This window comes from Dictyostelium purpureum (assembly GCF_000190715.1).
Source record: "Dictyostelium purpureum unplaced genomic scaffold DICPUscaffold_35, whole genome shotgun sequence".
Lineage (NCBI taxonomy): Eukaryota > Evosea > Eumycetozoa > Dictyosteliales > Dictyosteliaceae > Dictyostelium > Dictyostelium purpureum.
In genome coordinates, this window is record NW_003519372.1 from 106207 (window position 1) to 126785 (window position 20579).

General features: G+C 24.3%; 6 protein-coding genes across 6 annotated transcripts; 3 read left to right on the forward strand and 3 right to left on the reverse strand.

The window, feature by feature from the left end:
* Positions 1–183: 183 nt before the first annotated feature.
* On the forward strand, positions 184–4373 carry DICPUDRAFT_148824 (uncharacterized protein; the record flags this gene model as incomplete). The annotated part of the gene is made up of 6 exons (XM_003284925.1): positions 184–433; positions 774–1118; positions 1184–1483; positions 1555–1887; positions 1954–4250; positions 4314–4373. The coding sequence occupies 6 exons, from the start codon at positions 184–186 to the stop codon at positions 4371–4373; spliced, it is 3585 nt and encodes a 1194-aa protein (XP_003284973.1).
* A 2572-nt stretch (positions 4374–6945) lies between these two features.
* On the reverse strand, positions 6946–9578 carry DICPUDRAFT_148826 (uncharacterized protein; the record flags this gene model as incomplete). The annotated part of the gene is made up of 2 exons (XM_003284939.1): positions 6946–8542; positions 8626–9578. The coding sequence occupies 2 exons, from the start codon at positions 9576–9578 to the stop codon at positions 6946–6948; spliced, it is 2550 nt and encodes an 849-aa protein (XP_003284987.1).
* Positions 9579–10414: 836 nt separating this feature from the next.
* Positions 10415–12087, forward strand: DICPUDRAFT_96896 (uncharacterized protein). Its single transcript, XM_003284926.1, has one exon. The coding sequence runs from the start codon at positions 10453–10455 to the stop codon at positions 12010–12012; it is 1560 nt and encodes a 519-aa protein (XP_003284974.1). The 5' UTR covers positions 10415–10452; the 3' UTR covers positions 12013–12087.
* Positions 12088–12120: 33 nt separating this feature from the next.
* Positions 12121–12531, reverse strand: DICPUDRAFT_22143 (uncharacterized protein; the record flags this gene model as incomplete). Its single annotated transcript, XM_003284940.2, has 1 exon — positions 12121–12531. A coding segment is annotated over one exon (411 nt), but the record flags the coding sequence as incomplete, so codon positions are not given.
* Positions 12532–13221: 690 nt separating this feature from the next.
* DICPUDRAFT_75943 (uncharacterized protein) lies at positions 13222–14810 on the forward strand (the record flags this gene model as incomplete). Its single annotated transcript, XM_003284927.1, has 2 exons — positions 13222–14175; positions 14244–14810. The coding sequence occupies 2 exons, from the start codon at positions 13222–13224 to the stop codon at positions 14808–14810; spliced, it is 1521 nt and encodes a 506-aa protein (XP_003284975.1).
* Positions 14811–14865: 55 nt separating this feature from the next.
* Positions 14866–17219, reverse strand: DICPUDRAFT_96898 (uncharacterized protein). The gene is made up of 2 exons (XM_003284941.1): positions 16266–17219; positions 14866–15482 (listed from the first exon to the last, which is right to left on the reverse strand). Exons 1-2 carry the CDS (start codon positions 17056–17058, stop codon positions 15016–15018), a joined length of 1260 nt encoding a protein of 419 aa, XP_003284989.1. The 5' UTR covers positions 17059–17219; the 3' UTR covers positions 14866–15015.
* Between the last annotated feature and the right edge of the window lie 3360 nt (positions 17220–20579).

Genomic DNA, 20579 nt, shown 5'->3' on the forward strand with positions numbered 1-20579 from the left:
ATTTTAGCCTCCTATTTCATTAAATTTTTAGTCATTATCAAAAAATTTATTTGCATATAAAAGAAATACTAATCATATAAATAAAAAATAATGAAAACGAAAATTTTTTGTTTTTTTTTATCCTTTTTTTTTTTTAATTTAATAAACTCACAGACTTTATACGGCCACCCAGATAATATTTATATGGCCTATTCAACATTCTCACAATCCTCCCAATGTATTTTTAATAATGTATACACCCTCATAAACGTACCAAGCCCCACTTTTCAGATAGATATAGCTGATCAAAATAAAGTAAAATGTACTAGTAATGGAGATGGTTCATTTAGTGCTAATTTCACATTAGAACCCTCAAATTCTCAATACCACTTCACTATTGGTTTTATAAATGAAACAGCTATTTTAAAATTTAGCTTTTTTTTTATGTGTCAAAGTAAGTAAATTTATTAAAAAATAAAATATATAAATTAAAAAAACATTAAAATTAATTTTTTAAAAAAAAAAAAAAGGTTTAGATTACAACTCATTGATAGTTTCACCCATGAATAGTAGGATTGAACAGCTAAAAACAGGAGAATCTTATTTTTATCTATCAGTAAAAAATTTACAGTATCCCATTGCAAACATAGAAGATTTCTTAAAAACATTAACACTGGATATAAAATTCAATTCTGTTGTAATCACTAAAGAAATATATTATATATTTTTTTATAATTATATATTGGATACCAATGTTTTTGAACTTATATGTACATTCCCAAATAACAATTTAGCTTTCAAATTTAGTCCTTCTTTAAACCCCAATGCTTTTCAAAGTTTAGACATCCAATTAATGCAATCAGGATATCCTTTTCTTGAATATTCAACTCTATGGACACCTGTAGCATTGCTAAAATCAAATATATCTTATGACCAGGCTTACATATTATATAGATGTGATGAGTTTGTAACTTTTTATGCAAAGGTAATCGGGCAAAACATTATCGAGGGGGTCTCATATTATTACTATATTGTTCCTTTTGTAAATACATTTATTCGAGGTCAGTATACATATTTTATTTGGTATTATAATGGGCCATTTTTAAAAAATATAATATTTAATAATAATGATTATAAAGGTGAGTACTTTAATAGTATTAAGTTTTTATAAAATATTATAAGAATTTTAACATTTCCTATTTAGAATTACAGGTTGATACACCTCAAAATGGTTATTTAACGATTCAAGACGAAGAATATATGAGGCTTTCTTTTCTTATAAGTCGAAAGGATGCCTACGCAACAACTTATTCTTTTTATTCAGATAAAATGATTTCTACCTTTCCATATGGTTTTTTTAGTTATTCAGGTGATAGTATTATATATTCTAATTTATTTCATTCAAGGTTATCAGATTCTATTACTAAATTCAAACTATACAGCTATCCAGGAGGTTTTGAAAAGGCTATAGAAATAAATAACCCAGAACCAAATATTTCAACAGGTATTTTGATATTATTTTTAACTATTAAATTAAAATTTTAATACACAAACTGATAAAATATTTTATTTCAGATACATATCCTCCTGTTATAGAGTTTGCTGATGTTATACAAATTATAGGACTTAAATATTTATTGACAGTTAAAGTTATTGATGAAAGCGGTGTTTCAGGTTTCTTATTAAATAGTGATTATGATCCTATAAATTATGGATGCGAAACTTTGGTTTCAGGATCTAATAAAAATGGACTCTTTGAAATGATAATTCCAGATATTTCAAAATTTAGCTCTTTCATTGTTTCTGATTTTTATGGTAACTCCTTTTCTGCATACACAAAAGAATTAATTTCAAAAAATAAGTTACAACATCCTGTATATGTTAGACCCCCTCTTCAAAAGGTAGAATGTAAGTGTTGAACAATTTAATAATTAAAATTTGTTAAACTAAATATTAATATTTTTTAAAATATAGTGGATTTAAAGAATGTAGCATTTTTTATAAACAATATTGATGTATTCAATAAACCATGTTATAATACAATATATTTTAATGCTAATGTTCCTTCTAACTATCCACTAATCTTCAAATTGATGGATCCAGTGTCAAGTAGTTACAGTATATTTGGAAATATTAAAGATACATTCCCAGTTAATTGGAGCAGAAAATTAAATTTATTTTATTGCGACTTTATTATTCCAATGAATACAATAACTGGCAATATTCCATATGCTATTATCTCGCCTCATGTAAAAATATATAGCTCAATCCTAACACCTTTAATAGTTTCAAAAAGCAAATTAGATAACGATGGTCCAATAATTTCAAATATAATTAATTTAAATCAGTTTGGCCAGGTTGGGTGGAGAGTAACAATCACTGATCAAGTTAATGGTTTTAGTAACGGGTATTTTAAAGCAATAGGGTCATTCGATTTTTCTTCTTACAAGTATAATTTCACAGTTTCAGATGCAATTTTAGGTAATAAAATTAATAGCACATACGACTTTATTTTAAATATTCAAACCCCATGCATAGCTCAAGATTTTTTATTCGAATATATATATTTAGAAGATGTGGGAAAAAGAATATCAAAATTTGCAAAACATGAAAAAATGGTACAAACGGAAGTTAATCCATTAAGAAATTTAAATGTCTCATTAGAATTTTTAAAAACAACTTCAATATGTGATCCATATGTTCCAATAAATAATCAGATAACCCAATCCACTATACAGAAAAGTCTCGAACAATTAGATGTTGGTGGAGTCAATAGAACAGTTAAATTTATTTATAGTATTTCAACATTAGGTGTTGTTCAAATGAACCAATTACCAAAATTATATTTAACATCAAGTACAATGAAAATTATGGAATATGATTTACAATTGAAATTTCAAATTGATTATTGGTTTGATTACGAGTGTACTGTTGAGGTTCCTTTAGGGTTTGGGTACCCTGATTCAGTCTTGGTATCAGCCTCTGGAGTAATGACCAATGATGGAAATACCATAGGTACATCAGGTTTTCTTAATCTCATTGATACCAGTGTTTATTCATCAACTCCAATTCTTACTGGTTATGAACCATTCTTTTTATATTCATATGCTGATATAATAGTATATGGTAGAGGATTCGGTAGTGTATTTCTGATTGATGTAAACTTTTTAAATGGAACAATTATACAATATGTTCCAACAGTAATAGGTCAAACAGTTTTAAAAATTCCAATGAAAGACAATGATATAAAAGGACCTTTCGAAGTTTCTATCCAAAATACACAACCATATACCATTAAAATAATACCAGTTTATTTTAATAAATCAGAATCTTTTCAGGATATTCCAACAACACCAATCCCATCAAATAGGCCACAAGAGTGTTTGGGATCACCATTATGTGGTGGTCGATTACAAGGAACGTGTATTGAAAACCAAGGTTGTGTATGTTTTTCACCTTTTGTAGGTAAAGATTGCTCATCTCAAATAATTATTGTTCCAAAACCAAATATTAATAACACTGACCCAACTGTAGAGATTCCTGTCAGTGGAGATGAATTTTCATCATTTTATAAATCATTAATAACCATCGATTCTTTAAGAGAAATTTCATTAGACAATAAACCAGTTAAAAACTTTACATTCAAATCATGGATATTTAAAGAAATAGATTCTTTTTCAAATAGATACATTTCTAATATTACAATTGATACTACAACAGTTCAAATTACAGTAACATTAAAATGGTTTACAAACCAAACCAATATTGAATTTGCAGGTGAAAATTTTACTATGAACCCCTCATCATTAAAGTATACAATCGAAATATCTGAATATCCATTTGAAAGTACTTTAAATTCTTTACAGTTGGTAATGTCAGCATCGTTTAATTCAAATAATCAAAATGCTTGTTCAGCTAAAGAATATGGCGAAACTACAGCAGGTGATAATTCCAATTATCTAAAGATTCAAATTGAAAACAGATCATTATATGGCAGATTCATCAAAAGGGGAATAATTAAAAATAAAGACACAGAAGAGCCCACTGTTGTATTATTAAGGAACGAACTATTAGATTCTGAAATGAACCCAATAGTCAATCCAAATCAAGTTCAAACATATATCGGTATTTCAATACCATGGTTTGGTAGTAGCTCAATTATTGATCCTGATTTTTCAGTATTGGTAGATAGTAATTCAGCTTCCAATTCGCCAAATCCTACATGTTCATCAGAGTCAAAATTATCAGGTGCTAAAATTGCAGGTATTGTTGTAGGTTGTGTGGCAATTTTTTCAATTTTAATAGTAGCTATAGTGTATTTAATTTATAAAAAGAAAGTAGAAAAGAAATTCATAAAAAAAATTGATCTAAAACTAAAAGAAATAAAAGAATAAAATATAAATAATAATAATAATCTATAAATAAAATAATAAATAATAAATAAACAAAATAATTAACTAAAATAAACTTTTTTTTTTATTATATACAATTTAAACTATTAAATAATCTATATTAATTTGTTACGGAAGTCTGTAAGTTTTTTAAAAATTTCATCTGTTAAACCACTCTTGTCTGGGTGCACGAATTTAGATAAATTCCTATAATGGGAGTTGATTTTTTCTTTAATAGCCTCATTAATAAATTGATATGGGGATATAAAGTCGAAAATATCGTATGGAGTACGAGCCTGAGTTATTTTTTGTACTATTTTTTCTCTTTCATTTCTTTCTAAATTTAATCTTTCCATTTTCTCTCTTAACTCTTTGGCTTCTTTTTCTTTTTGCTCTTTGGCTTCTCTTTCTTCTTTTAATTTCCTTAGCCTTTCTTTTTCTTTTAACTCTTCATTTATCTTTTGCTGTTGTTGTTGTTGTTGTTGTTGTTGTTGTTGTTGTTGTTGTTGTTGTTGTTGTTGTTGTTGTTGTTGTTGTTGTTGTTGTTGTTGTTGTTGTTGTTGATTGGGGGTGAATTTTGATGAAATTGGTTCAGTGTTTGACCAATAGCAGGTGGATAAATATAAAAATACCAATGAACCTTTTAATTTTGAGAATTGTTTTTTTTCTTTTAATCTTATTTGATTAAATTCGCTAGTTTGATTTAACTTGTCTTGAATCAACTGATTCTTTTCTTTCATCATATAACTGATTGTATATTTAAAAACTTCATTGATTTCGTTTGACTCTTGAAGTTTTTTTTCTATTTCACCCATTTGTAAATTTATATAATTAATTTGAGCTTTTAAAATAGAACTATCATTGGCGGATTCGGTTTCTATTTGCTTAACCCTTTCTTTTAAATTTACATTTGATTGTGCCAAGTTACGATTTTCCTGAACTAAACTTTCAACTTTGTTATTTAAGTTTCCAATTGATGAAATTAAATGGACAATCTCTTTTGCTTTTTCTGATAAAGTTTCTTGTAATTTTTGTTCCTTCCTTGTGATCTCGACTATATCTTCTGATGTTTTGGTTAGTGCTTTGATTTTATTTTCCAAGTTATATTTATCAGCTTTCAACTTTCTATTAGAAGCCAATAATCTTTGAATTTTTGAACTTTCATTTTCATTTAAATTTCTTGAAGAAAAATCATTGGTCTCTCCAGTGTTTGCATCCAATTTTAATCTTTGGTTCTCGTTTTGTAAGTCATTGATTTTAATTTCTAAATTATCTTTTTCTTTGGACATTGCTTCAAGCTTTTCTTTCAGGGAATCATTTTCTTTTTTGTAATTCTTTATAGATTCTTTCTTCTTTTCTAAATCTCTACGAAGAAAGATGTTGTCTTGTGATTTATCATTATATTCCTTTTCTAATTTTTTAATATGCAATTGATATTCTGATATCTTGTCTATATATTGTGAGTTTTCATTTGTTAAAAATTTGATTTTATCCAAGTATTTATTTTGTTTCTTGGTTTTACCTTGTGAAAAAGAAAAAATGTTTGGATTATTTATACTGCTACTACTATTATGAATATTATTATTATAATTTATATTGTTATTATTATATATATTATTGTTGAAATTATCATAAATATTATTATTGTGCATCATAGTTAAATTAATATGGGCATATGTTTGTTAAAAAATAAATATTGCAGATCAAAAAAAAAAATTTATTAAAAATTAATAACGGAGAAAATATAAAAACAAAAAATTAAAAAAAAAATAATTTTAAATTTAAATTATTTATTTTTTTAAAATTATTTTTATTTTTTTTTTTAATAAATTTTCATCAATCAACACCTATGAAAATCATCAATACAAACATTCCATACAATCATATAAACTTTTTATATTGATAAATTGTTCAAATTAAAAAAAAATTAAAAAATAAATATAAAAAAATAATTATTTGAAAATTATAACCCACTAAAATATAAAAGGAATAAATTTTAACATAAATAAAAAATTAAATCAAAATAAATAAAACATGCAAATATTATCACAAATTTATTCCTCTATTTCTTTTTTTTTTTATTTATTTTAAAAATTTATATATAGTTTTTAATTTTTAATTTTTAATTAAATTTTTTTTATAAATAAAAATGTATCCTCACCCAATTTAATTTCTACTTAAAACAGAACAACCTCTTTAGTTTATATGTAAAAAAAATAAATCCAATAATAAAAATATTTCAGTAGAAATAATATTTATTTAAACAAAACATAATCATTTTGAAATACGGAAATAATAATTTATTTATGGTGATTTCCAATTAAAGTTTATAGATTGTATGGGTTTAACTTGCAGAATTGAAAAACACATTTATAAAAAAAATACACACTATTAAAATTTAAACAATTATACAATCCATTTATCCTCTTATATTTCTTATATATCAAAAAAAAAAAAAAAAAAAAATAAATTTAAAAATAAAAATAAATTAAACATTATATTTATTATTTATATTTTCAGAAAAAAAAAAAAAAGATTTATTTTTTTATTTATTAATTTAATTTATTTTATTTATTTATACAAGTGATTTTGATAATTTTTCAAACTTATCAAATGAATCTAAAAGATTTAAAGCTTTTAATTGTTGTTTTACCCATTTAGTTGATTTAAGAATTACACGCTCCCATTGTGATTTTTGAGATGAAAAATCTTTGGCGATTTTAGCGATAACTAACAAAGTGGACCAAATATTTTCGTTTGTGTTACTGGAAAGTTCTACTGGAGCTTTAGTCATATCGATGTTGAATTGGGTGACTGAATTTTTTTCAAATGAACCATTGGCTTTTTGTAGTTTAAGTAAATTAATTAATGGATCATTATTGCTGAGACTGTTACCTTTTGGTGAGAGTGATCTAAAAGAATCTAATTGTGATGTTGAAGTTGGTGCCATTGATCTAGACATTGATGATGATCTTGGTGGTGGTGGAGCACCTCCTGGTGGTGGACAAGGCATGCTTGAATAACATGATGGTGAGGCACCTGGTGGTGGTGGTGGTGGACAAATCATGCTTGAATAGTTTGATGGTGATGGTGATGGTGGTGGTGGACAAGGCATGCTTGAATAGTTTGATGATGATGGTTGTAGTGGGGCTGAAACAGACGACATAAAAGAAAGAGATGACTGATCAGACATTTTTCTACTTTTAACCATACCACCGCCTCTAGAAATACCAGTTGCTCTGATTGGTGATTGTTGAAGTCTAAATCTTTCTTCTTGGGCCTCTAATACATTAACAGACTTCATTGATTCCTCGGTAACCTCACCTTCACCTTCGGAAGTTACAATATATGAGGTATGTTTTGAAACTAAACCATATCTTTTACCCAACTCTACAATTCTATCTTTGTTATCTTTATTTTGTTTTCTTTCACCCTCTTCAAGATCTTGAATTTGTTTATAGGCTGCAAGTGTATGGACCTGAGTTGATGATGAGTCGACTTTAGTAAAATCTAAAGTAATTGGGAATCTTAATTGTTCACCTAATGGACCATCACCTACCATTTGAATTGTGACTGGTGAACTGATGCTGCTTGGCTCTTTATTTAAAATACCATAGACCATCATTCTTTCACGATTGAATACTGGTCTGATAGTTGATGGGGATTGGGTAACTGGTAAATCACCCCATTCAATTTTGATATTGGCAAGAGTTGGTTCGTTTGCAATGCTTAAAAGTTTCATAACTTTATCTTCCATATCGCCATTATCGAGAATGAATTCATAAAAACCTTTGCAGGCTTTTGATAAACCAATAACCAATTCTTTATCGACACTTGTACCAATACCAAAAGTGAACATACGGGTTGTATTTGCTTCTTTGCCTACATAGTCAATTAATTGATCTCTAGCACTTACTGCACCATCAGTTAAAAGGAAAACTTGTCTTGGATACTCTGCATCACTATCTTTACCTAAAATATCTTTAATTGGTGGTAATAATTCAGTACCTCCTAAATTTGCACTGATATTATCGATATAGGCTGAAGCCATAGCTAATGATTCATCATTGTATAACAATGACTCTGGGAAAACTTTATTGAAACCAGAACCAAAACAATAAATATTAAATTTATTTTGTTCACTTAAACTTCTTACACAAATTTCTAGTGCTCTAAATAATATAAAAAATGCATTGTTAATAAATTTATTATAATTAAAACAAATAATGAAATATGAATAATTTAAAATATTTACCTTTTAGCTTTAGTAATTGGAGTTCCTGACATACTGCCACTACAATCGACAACAAAAATATATTCAGATTTTTGACTTATATCTTCGACACAAACATCATCGAAAACTGGATAAAAGTTTAATGCTAAAGCACAGGTTTTTTCTTTTTGATCGTATTCAATTAATGATTGTGGCTTATCGGATGTTTCTGGCTCGATAATTGCAATGACATTCTTTGGGACACCTGTTGAAGTGAATTGAACATTGGCCTTCTTTTTGCCGTCAGAGTATTTAATGGATGGTTTATAACTATCAATTACAATATCTTTCATTGGAGATGATAATGAAATATTTAAATTGTAATTGAATTTAAAGTTGTTTAATGGGAACATAAAACGATGTAAACAATAGTGTAAACTATTTAAATGGGTACCAATTTCAGAAACAATGGTGAGTCTAATGGTGACCTTTTCTCCTGGTGGTAAATTTCCAATCATAAAATTGAAGAGACCATCATCAGTTTTCTCACCCATGAATGCTTGACCACCCGATGCAATAGCATCAGCATATTTTTCTTTGGCTTTTGATTTTTCTTTAATTTTTGCTTCTAAAATCTTGTCTTTATATTCTACAACGAATCTTGATACAACACTACTTGGAGATAATGGAATTTTATAATTGGCTTCGACTGGCGACTTTGAATCGTTGGAATATTCTTGGGTCCATACTGATACAATTGAGGTATCATTTAATTCAGATGTAATATCGAAATTTTCTAATTTAAAAACATTTTGTAAACTGTTTTGGGGCATTAAGCATATTCTTCTTCTAAATTCTGATTCTAAAGTATTTTTATTTTCTAAAACTCTATAATAATTATAATAATTTGCTTCTTTATAATCGTGTATTGAATGTGAATTTGACGATGATGAGTCTGGTGTTAATGGTGATACTATTTTTTTAAAAAACATCATTTTTATTTATTTTGTAGGTTTATCTAAATATATATATATAATATTATTATTAATTGTAATTGTAAAAGGTATGATTTAAAAAAAAATAATTAATTTATTTATAAAAAAAAAAATTATGAAAATTAAAAAAAAAAAAATAATTAAAAAAATTAAAAAAAATATCTTATCACCAATTCTTTTAATTTTTTTTTTTAAAAAAAATAAAAAAAGAAAAAATGTGGAAATTATCAAAGAATTATTTTATTTAGTACTTGATAAAAAAATTAAATAATCTTTTTTATTTTATTGTTTATCTTTGAATTGTTTTATTATTTATTTGATAAAAAAAATAAAAAAAATAAAAAAAATAAAAAAATTGGAAATAAATTGAAATAATTTATTTTATTTATATTTTTTTATTTGCAAATAATAAAATTAATATATTAATATATATATGAAAAAATTATTGGTAACTTGCCTTTTTATGTTTTTCATCATTGAAAATAACTATAAACCAAAACCAAATAACTATTAAATAAAAAAAAATTTTATTTCAATTGATGATAGTTTTTCTCTGAATCGATATAATTTAAAATCATAAATACTAAATTATTGATATTACCAAATTTAATATAATTTTTTTTTTTTACTTTATTAATTTTATGTTTGTAAAAACATCTTTTTTCTTTTAATCTCAATAAGGGTGATTCCCATTTTATTTTTTTATTTATTTTAAAAATAGCATTTAATTTTTTTTTAATTTACATTTTTTTTAAATTAAATTTTTTTTTTTTTACTGTTTCTTAATTTTATTAAAATAAAAAAAAAAAATACTAATAATAAAATAACAATAAAAAATAAATATAACTATATAATTAAATAAAATTTATAAAAAATGAATAAAAAAATAATTAAACTACCAAATTATTTATACAAATATATTTTAAATTGTATATTGGTTTATATTTATAATAAATTATCAGTTTCCTACTATAATTCAGTTTTTAATAATAATAATGAGGTAATACAATTTTCATTAGTATGCAAACAATGGTTTAAATATGTATCAAATATTTTATCATTACAAATTAATTATAAAAACTATTTTGCACTCTACCCATTAATTGAAAATCCTACTCATAATCTCCATAATAAATATAAAATAATTAAATTATCAAACTTAAATATTTTATACGATATGATTCTTACCTCTAATCATTTAGATAGATATATTAATAATATTAATAACAGTAACAATAACAATAACAATAACAATAACGATAATAACAACCACCATAATAATGATTATAATTTCAATAATAAAAATATTTTAGTTCATTCTTTTGATTACATGGAGTCAAATAATATAATTAAAAATATCAGAAGATTCCCAGATTGTTTTAATTTTAACCTATCACTATCATCAACTTCACAACCTGAAAACTATATTCAACTATTAAATAACTCTAAAGATTGTTTAAATAAAATTAACAGAGTAAGTGTCAATGATCATGGTCAAAGAGATGGTTTGAAAAATATATTAAAGCTAAATGATATCTATAATATTTCATTTCAAGATGACTACTCCTCTTCATCAAATATACTCTTAAAACTTAAATTCAACCAAACAAAGAAATCAAAAATAAATATTGATCATTTAATATTAACATATAACTTTAATAAAAACAACTATATGGACAATTACCAAACATCTACAAGAAAACTAAAGAAATTTAGATTTGATACTACTCTTAATAAACTAATCTTCAACAATAAAACCAACCTTCTAGGCATTTCTGATGAAGAAGCTAATAATCAAAACAACAATCACAATCAAGAAAGTTGGGAAAACATTGTAAAGGTATTATCAAATGATCAAACACTTCAAAGATTATCAATTAATGATCAAGGGAATATTTTAGGTCGATCTATGTTCAGTAATATCGAAACATCTTTAATCTATGGTGGCTTTGGATCAATTTTAGCAAGTCCTTTATCCAACATCAAATCATTCTCCTTCTTTTCTGACTCTGTTGAAATAGATCCACAATTACTAAAGGGTATATCATGTAACAAATCAATTCAAAATCTTACAATACCAGCCAAGTATTTTGTAAACATTATTAATAATGAAGTAATGGTTAATAATAGGACCATTAGAAATTTATTTATAACCTCTGGAGTAACTGAAGCATTAGAAAGTGAAATTTTGGAAGGCCTACATATGCTATCAGTAATAGAACAATACAACACTATGATTGATATATACTCCATTTCTTTTGATATCAATACAAACAATGAAAATCTTCACAGTTTAGTATCATTCATTAAATCAAATCACTTTAATATCAAAGAGTTCAATATTACAAACAAATATAACCCACATTTAGTATATGAAAGAATTTCATATCAGCTACATTCAAACCATTCTATAATTAATGTTTCTACAAGATAAAATATCTAAATAACCAATTTTAAATGTACAATTAAATTTTTTTAAATAAATATAATAAAAATAGTTTTATAAAAGTAGTTTATGTTTATGTTAATTTGTTTATTAAAGTTATGGGTGAACACTAGTCCAACCATCTTGTAATCTTAAAATGATTTCACCATTTCCGGATGGAACTGGGTTAACACCTGGGAATAAGTCGGCTTCAACATTGATGTGGTATGCGTTGATGGTATTGTTACACAAAGCAAATGTGCAACCAAGTACAGTTAATTCCTTTAACATTGGTTGGAATTCTGGATTGGTGTTCATGTAAACTTCGACACCTTTACCGAAAACTACTAATAAAATTTCTAAATTGTTTACTAATCTTGGATCGTGGTATGCATTATAGATATTGATGAGTGTTGAATTGATTAATGTAAAATCACTTGTATCTAAAATATACATTGTTTTATAGGTTAAGTTTGGAATTGGTTTAGCTGGTTGAAATGGTTCATCTCCATATTTGTTATTATGATTTTTATGATTATTATGGTTTCTATTATGGTTTCTATTATGGTTTATTGAAAATGATGATGATGGTAAAACCAAAAATAAGATACTAGCAATTAATACTAAAACTGTGATTAATTTCATTTTTTTATATTATTTATAAATTTGAATTGTTTATTTATCTTTTTATTTATTTAAAAACTCCCAGAATTTAAAAGTAGGAAATAAAAAAAAAAAAATAAAAAAAAACAAAAAATTAAAAAAATGAAAACAAAAAAAAATAAAAAAAATAAAAAAAAATAAAAAAAATATAATCTGTCTGGGGTTATGAAATTTCATTTGATTATTCATGCAAATAATTTTGCATTGGAGATTTAAATTTTAGTGTAAGAATTATAAATTAAAAAAAAAATTAAAAAAAGAACAAAATTTTAATCTATTTTAAAAATATCTTTAGATATTTTGGGACAATGAAATAATACACACCATTTATTTTATTTGAATTTTTATAAATAACTCATTTTCTATTTATATTTAATTTAATTTAATTTACAAAAATATGATTAATAAAATAATTAATGAATTTATTTATCTGATAATTTTCCTTATTTTTTTAAAAAAATTTATTGAAAATAATTTTATAATTAATTTTTTTTTTTTTAATTTTTTTTAATTTAATTTTTTTTCAATTTAAATTATCACCAAATTTATAAATTAATGGAAAATCAAGATTATTTTTTACTTATATGGAGGAATTGTTATATTAGAGGTATAATAAAAGAACATTTAGACCTGTATAAAGCAAATTATAAAGTTTTTATCAGATCTAGGGAAGAATTATTATCATTTCAAAACAGAGACTACATCACAACCTTGGTCTATGATATTATTGAGGAAGTATTAATCAATGATATTCCTCCGTCAGTAAAGACCCTCATATTTGGCAACCGTTTTAATAAAGTTATAGAGCCTAACACCATACCAGGGAGTGTAAAGCACTTGGTTTTTGGAACACATAAAATAAGAATTGTCGATAAATATGGAAATTTTCATTCGAAATATAATCAAGATCTAAATATAGGATCACTACCAGTCGGATTACAATCACTAGATTTAGGCAATTCTTTTAATAGACAACTTAAACGAGGCCACATTCCAATGGGACTAGTTGAACTAAAACTTTCAAACCAATACAATTTTCCATTGGAACCTCATATTATTCCTCCAACAGTTAAAAAGCTAACTCTAGGTAGATATTTCAATCATCCAATTAAAAAAGGCGATTTGCCAGACCTACTAGAACTATCTCTTGGTGAAAATTTCGACCATCCCCTGCGACCCAACCTCCTACCCACATCTTTGAAAGTTCTTACTCTTAGCTATCGCTTTAATCAGCAAATTAAAGAACTAGACTTTCCTCCAAACCTTCATACACTTAGGTTTGGTTACCTATTTAATCAACCGCTTAAAGAAAAGGATATTCCTCGAAGTGTTACATCCCTCGAACTAGGTGGTGCTTTTAACCACCCAATTAAAAAAAATATAATTCCTTCCTCTGTAACAGTTTTGAAATTATCCAAAAACTTTAACCAACCATTACTACCATTATCGATTCCATCTTCTGTTACTCTTCTAGATTTGGGGAATGACTTTGATCAACCTCTAAAAGAGGTAAATATATTAAAACAAACTGCAATCATAACATAAACTTTAGTATACTAACATGTATTTCAATATAGGGCTTAATACCATCAGGTGTTAAATTTATTAGACTATCAGAAAGATTTAACCAGATAATTAAAAAGGGTTATATTCCAAATACATGCGAAACTTTAGCATTTGGCTTTTCCTTTTCAAAAACGATCAATAGAGGTGTTCTTCCAACCTCAATTAAAACTCTCACCCTGGGTGGCTCTTTTTCACAAGATCTTGAAAAAGGTGTGATACCACAAGGCATTACCGAATTAAGATTCGGCCTTAAATATAACAAACCAATCAAAAAAGATTCTCTTCCCTCATCATTAAAATACCTAATTTTTGGTGTTAGTTTTGGACAACCTCTCACCCAAGGAAGCATTCCACATAATGTCGAATATATATATTTTGGAAATTCATTTAACCAACCAATCAAGAAAAATGATTTACCTCCAAACTTAAAAAAAGTAATTTTTTCAAATTGTTTCACTCAACCCCTTTTCCAAGATCACCTCCCACAATCATTAGAAACTCTAGTTTTACCAACAAGATACAAACTACCATTGGACTTACCAAGTCATATAAAAGTAATTAAAGGAGATACTTTCTAATATCAAAAAAAAAAAAAAAGAAAATACAATATTTTTCTAAAAAAAAATTAAAAATAGTTTTAAAATAAAGTTTTTTTTTTTTTTTTTTAATTTAAAAAAAAAAAGGTATATTAATTTATTTACATAATTTGAGGGTTTTTGGAGGAAGCAGATATAATTAATTTATATTTTGAAAAAAAAAAAAAGTATTATTTTATATAAAAAACTAATCATCATAAATATTTGGTTTTTGTTGATTATAGGTGAAAGAGTTGGAAATAATTTTGTTGGTATAAGATTTTTTATAAACTCTATCATAATAATCATCATCGTCATCTATTATTTTAGAGTGTATATTATTTGATGATGAATTTGAACTGTTACTATTTATATTATTATTTATATTATTACTATTACTATTATTATTACTATTATTATTATTATTATTTTCAAAACTATTATTATTTATATTTTCATTATTATTTATATTATTATTTGTATTAACTTTTGTTGATTCTAAAATTTGAATAATTTCTTTATCTTGATTTTCTTGAATTAATTTTTCCAATGCTAGTTTTTTTGAAGCACCTTTTGATAATAAATATTTTACAAAATTTTGTTTACCAGCTTTTGCTGCCAAGTATAATGGGGTGTAACCTTGATTATCCATATCATCTACATCAATTGAATAGCCTTTAGTTTCAAATATCATTTGACCCATCATTAATGAACCATATTGAACAGATAAATGAATTAAATTTTGGCCCATATTAGTCTTTGAATTTAATTGTGTTGATGGTACTTTAATTAAATTCTTAACGGTTTCAATTCTTGATTCTCTTACAGCATAGTGGATTGCAGCATAACCTTCAGCATCTTGAATATTTGGATTTGCTTTACTTTCCAATAAGAGTCGGGTGATGAGATCATGGCCCATTAATGCAGAGGCGTGTAGTGGTGAACGGCCTTCACCATCGATAGCATTTGGATCAGCACCATTTTGGAGTAATAATTTTGCAATTGGATAGTAACCCATAATTGATGAGTGATGAAGTGGAGTACGGTTATTAACATCAAATACAGTTGGCTTGGCTTCGTTTTCTAATAGCAATTTACAAATTTTTTCAAAACCTTTTAAAGAAGCAATGTGGAGTGGGGTTTCACCATTTTGTTTAGTTTTAACATAGACCTCAGCATTATTTTCTAATAAGCAACTTGCAATATTAATATGGCCACCTTTACATGCAGAGTATAATGGTGATACACCATCATCATTGACAAGATTTGGATCGGCACGATGTTGAAGTAAAAACTCGGCAATTGGTTGGTTACCTAATAAAGAGGCAGCAATTAATGGAGTATTACCTTGACTATCTTTAATATTTGGATTGGCACCACTTTCGATTAATCTTCTAACTTGATATTCATAACCCAAAAAGGCGGCAGTAAAAAGTAAAGAAAGACCTTTGCTATCACGAGCATTAACATCGATTGAAGTTGGATCGTCTGGATTATAACGAATGAGGAAATCAACATTATTTGGTTGTAAAAGAATACGATTCCAAGCAGATGCAACAGAGAATTTTTCACCACTACTTCCGATACCAGAGTATTTATTAATATTTCTTTGTGAGGAATATCCGCCTGGTGAACCACCCAAAGCACTGTAAATTAAATCTGAGCCACCATGATTTGGTTGTGGTTTAAATTCCATATTTCTGGCTTTAGCTCTTCTATTTTGGAACCAAATTTGAACCGATCTAGCTGTCATTTGTAATTCAACAGCTAATTGACTTCTTAAATTTAAATTTGGATGTTGGTGTGCGAGGAAAATCTTTTCTAACAATTTTAATTGGTCTGGTGATGTTCTTTTTCTTTTCTTTTTTGATGGGTCATCTTGATTTTCAATTATCATATCATTTGATCTTGATAATAATTTTGATAAACTTGTTTGTGATGAATTATATTGTGATTGTGGTGATGATTGGTTATTATATTGGTGATGATGGTATTGTTGTTGATTATAATGTGGATGTTGATTATATCCATTATTATTATTATTATTACTATTGTTGCTATTATTGTTATTATTACTGTATTGTTGTGGTGAATTATTATAATATGGTTGATCATATGAATCATAATCATCTCTATCAACATTGTGTTGTTGACCTTGTTTCATGGGTGGTGGTGTATTATTATTACTATTATGATACATTGATTGTTGATTTAAATACATTAATTGAGATCTATTTGCTAATGATGTCATTTTTATTTAATTTTTTTTATTATTTATTTAAAAAAAAAAATAAAAAAATAAAATTTTATATTTATTTATAAAAAAAAAAAGATATCTATTCAAATGTTATTATTAATATATTTATGAACTTATTTTTTAATTATAACTAAAAATCTTGAAAAAAATCTGTTCTATATTAAAAAAAAAAATTTGTTAGAATAATACATAAATAATGTGTATATGTGTGTGAAAAAAAAAAAAAAAAAATTTAAAAATAACAACAAGTTTTTTTTTTGAAAAATGGAAAAATTTTATAATTAATTTGATTTTTTTTAATTAATAAAAAATATTTTGATCAAAAAAATAAAAATAAAAAAGATGGTTTTTTTGGCAACAAAATTTTAATTAATTATTGGTTATGTTTTGTTTTTTTGTGTGGTTCCAAATGTCTGTTTTGAATTTTTTTTTTTTAAAAAAAATATTTATTTTGGACCAATTGTTTAAAGGTTTTTTGTGGGTGTTTTTTTTTTTTTTGATAGGAATGGAAAAGAAAAGAAATAAAAATCCAATTTAATTTTATTTTGTGGAAATATTGCTATTTAAATGGTGCACTTTTTAAGGAAAATGGAATATGGTGTAAAACAATTATAATCTATTATAGAACAATAAGGTGTGATGAATTTAAAATTAAAAAAATCTAAGCTTTATTCAAGCTTTGGAATATCTTTATTATTTGTTGAATTTTATTAATAAAAAAAATAAAAATAATAAAATTTTACAATTTATATTAATGGTTGTTTGTTGCTATTTTATTTGTTATCTTTTTTTTTTATATGTAACTATAATATTATATATATGTAAATTTTAGAAAACTTTAAAATTAAGTAATTAAAAACAAAGAAAAAAAAAAAAAAAAAAAAAAAAAAACTGATATTACACTCTATGTTTAAATATTATTTATATTATAATAATAAAAATAATAATAAAAATACTGATAATATAATGATAAAACAAAAATAAATTAAATTTTAAAAAATAAATTAAAAATAAAATAATTGAATTAATTAAAATAAATTATTGTTATTATTACTATCAAGTTATTTTAAGAGAGTGTGTGTTGTTATGTTGTTGTTATGTGTGAAAGAGTGTGGTGTGTGTTAACAAAAATTTATATTGAAAAAAAGAGAAAATAAAAAAAAAATAAAAACATAAACAACAAAAAAATTATAATCCTTGTGTATTTCCAAAAAACATAATATGATTATATGGATGAAGGGGTAGTTTTTTTTTTTTCTTTAATATTTTTGAATGAGAGTTAAAGAGTATGTGGTATTTTGTGATGATTTTATGATGTTATTTTTATGAGTGAGTGAGTGTGTGTGTGTGTGTGTGTTATAAAAAAATTATTATTTATCAAATTAATTAATTAAATTAATACCTGTAATATATATTGATCTTTTAATTTTATAAAAATATTTATTAAATAAAGGTAGACGGATAATTATTTATTGTTATTGTTATTGTTATTGTTATTGTTATTGTTGTTGTTGTTGTTGAGCAAAGTGTACTTTTGTGTATTTATACAAATGTGTGTGTGAATTAAAAAAAAAATATTTTTTTTTGAAAATGTGTATATCTATTTATATATATGTACTATGTATGTAATTATTATTATTTTTGATAATTTATAAAATAATAATTGAGTGTAGGGGTGGTTGAGATTTCGTGGGTTTTTTAACAATTGTTAAGTTAATTATCAATTTATAATCGATCATCAATATAAAAAAAACAAAACAAAAAATATATACAGCAGTTCTTAATTATTATTATTTTATTATTACTATTATTAATATTATTATTATTTTTATTTATAAAGTATATAAATATTCTTATTATTATTTTAATTAAAACATAAAGATTAAAGTTGAAATAAACTATTATTTTTTATTTTAAAGAAAAAAATAAAATAAAATAAAAATAAAAATAAAAATAAAAATTATTATTTATAAATTAAATTTTAATAAATATTTTGAGATTGTTGAGATATTTGAGATAATGATAATCACACACACAACAACCTTTATTTTATTTTTATAAAATTATTAAATTATTTTTGATATAAGGGAGAAAGAGAGAACTAATGCATGTGTATGTATGTATGTGTGTGTGATGGTACTAGTTGAGGATATGATTTTTTTTTTTTTTTCTTTTCAATTTGTGACAGTGTGTGTTAAAGGAGAAATAATGTGGGTGTGTGAGTATTGCTAATGATCATACTGCTGATTTTAAATGTTATTTGTATTATCATAATGCATTAATTAAAGAAAAGAAAAAAAAAACCAGCAATAAGAACAAAAACAAAAACTCTAAATTATTTTTGTTATTATTATTATTGTTATTGCTGTATTAAAAATTATTAACAACTTGTTGTACAAATAACATAATAAATTATTATTTTTGTTTAACCCACCATTTCACTATTCTATTTATTAATAAATTAATAATTATTTACTAGTGTATGCTATACACCATCCCCCAAACACATAAATATTCACCCACACATAAATAACCATATTATTTCTAAACAACAAAAATAAAATAAGGCACTTTATTTTTTTTAATTAAATATTTAATAAATGAAACAAAAATAAAAATAAAAATAAAAATAATAAAGGAATAAAAATAATAATAATAATAATACTATATATGTACTTTATATATTTATTAATACTGATTATGATTATTTAAATAATATATCAAGTATAAATTAATTTACAAAATATAATTTTATACATGCGCATATACCATCTAAACTTTAAATTTATTTATTTATTTATTTATTTGTTTTTTTGTTTATTTATTATTATTTATTATTTTATTATTCCTTTCAAAAAATATAGGATCAAATTAAGAATAAAGATATTTAAAAAATTTATAAAAACTAATTTTTTGTATATTTGTTGTTGTTATTTTTAACTCCCCCACCACCACCAACACAAAAACAATTATACGTTAATGATGATCTATAAGTAATATTATAAATTTATAAAGTATAAAAAAATATGGACTATATATTATAATTAATTACTATTTTAAACAAATATAAATTATTGATTTATTGATTGATTTATTTATTTAATTATTTTATTTAAATTTCCACATCTGGGAGGTAAGGGGATTAATAATGTTTTAATAATAAAATGATGATGATGATGAAAAAGATAAACTTTAATAAAAAATATTAATTTTAATTTAAAATTGGTACTTTTAAAACTGCGTTATTATTAATCTTTAAATTACTTTATAAAAAAAAAAAAAAAAAAAAAAAAGGAAAGCCCCCAAGTAAATTATGAAACATATTTAAAGATTTTTACATTTATCTTCTTTAAATATGGTTCGGGAATAGTGCCATGTGGATAATATATTGAGTTATTTATAATTTAAAAAAAAAATAATAAAAAACCAAGGGGGTGGTTTGGAAATAATTTTTTTATAAAAAAAAAAAAGAAAAAATAATTTTTAAAAGCCCTCATTATATCCACCCCAACTTT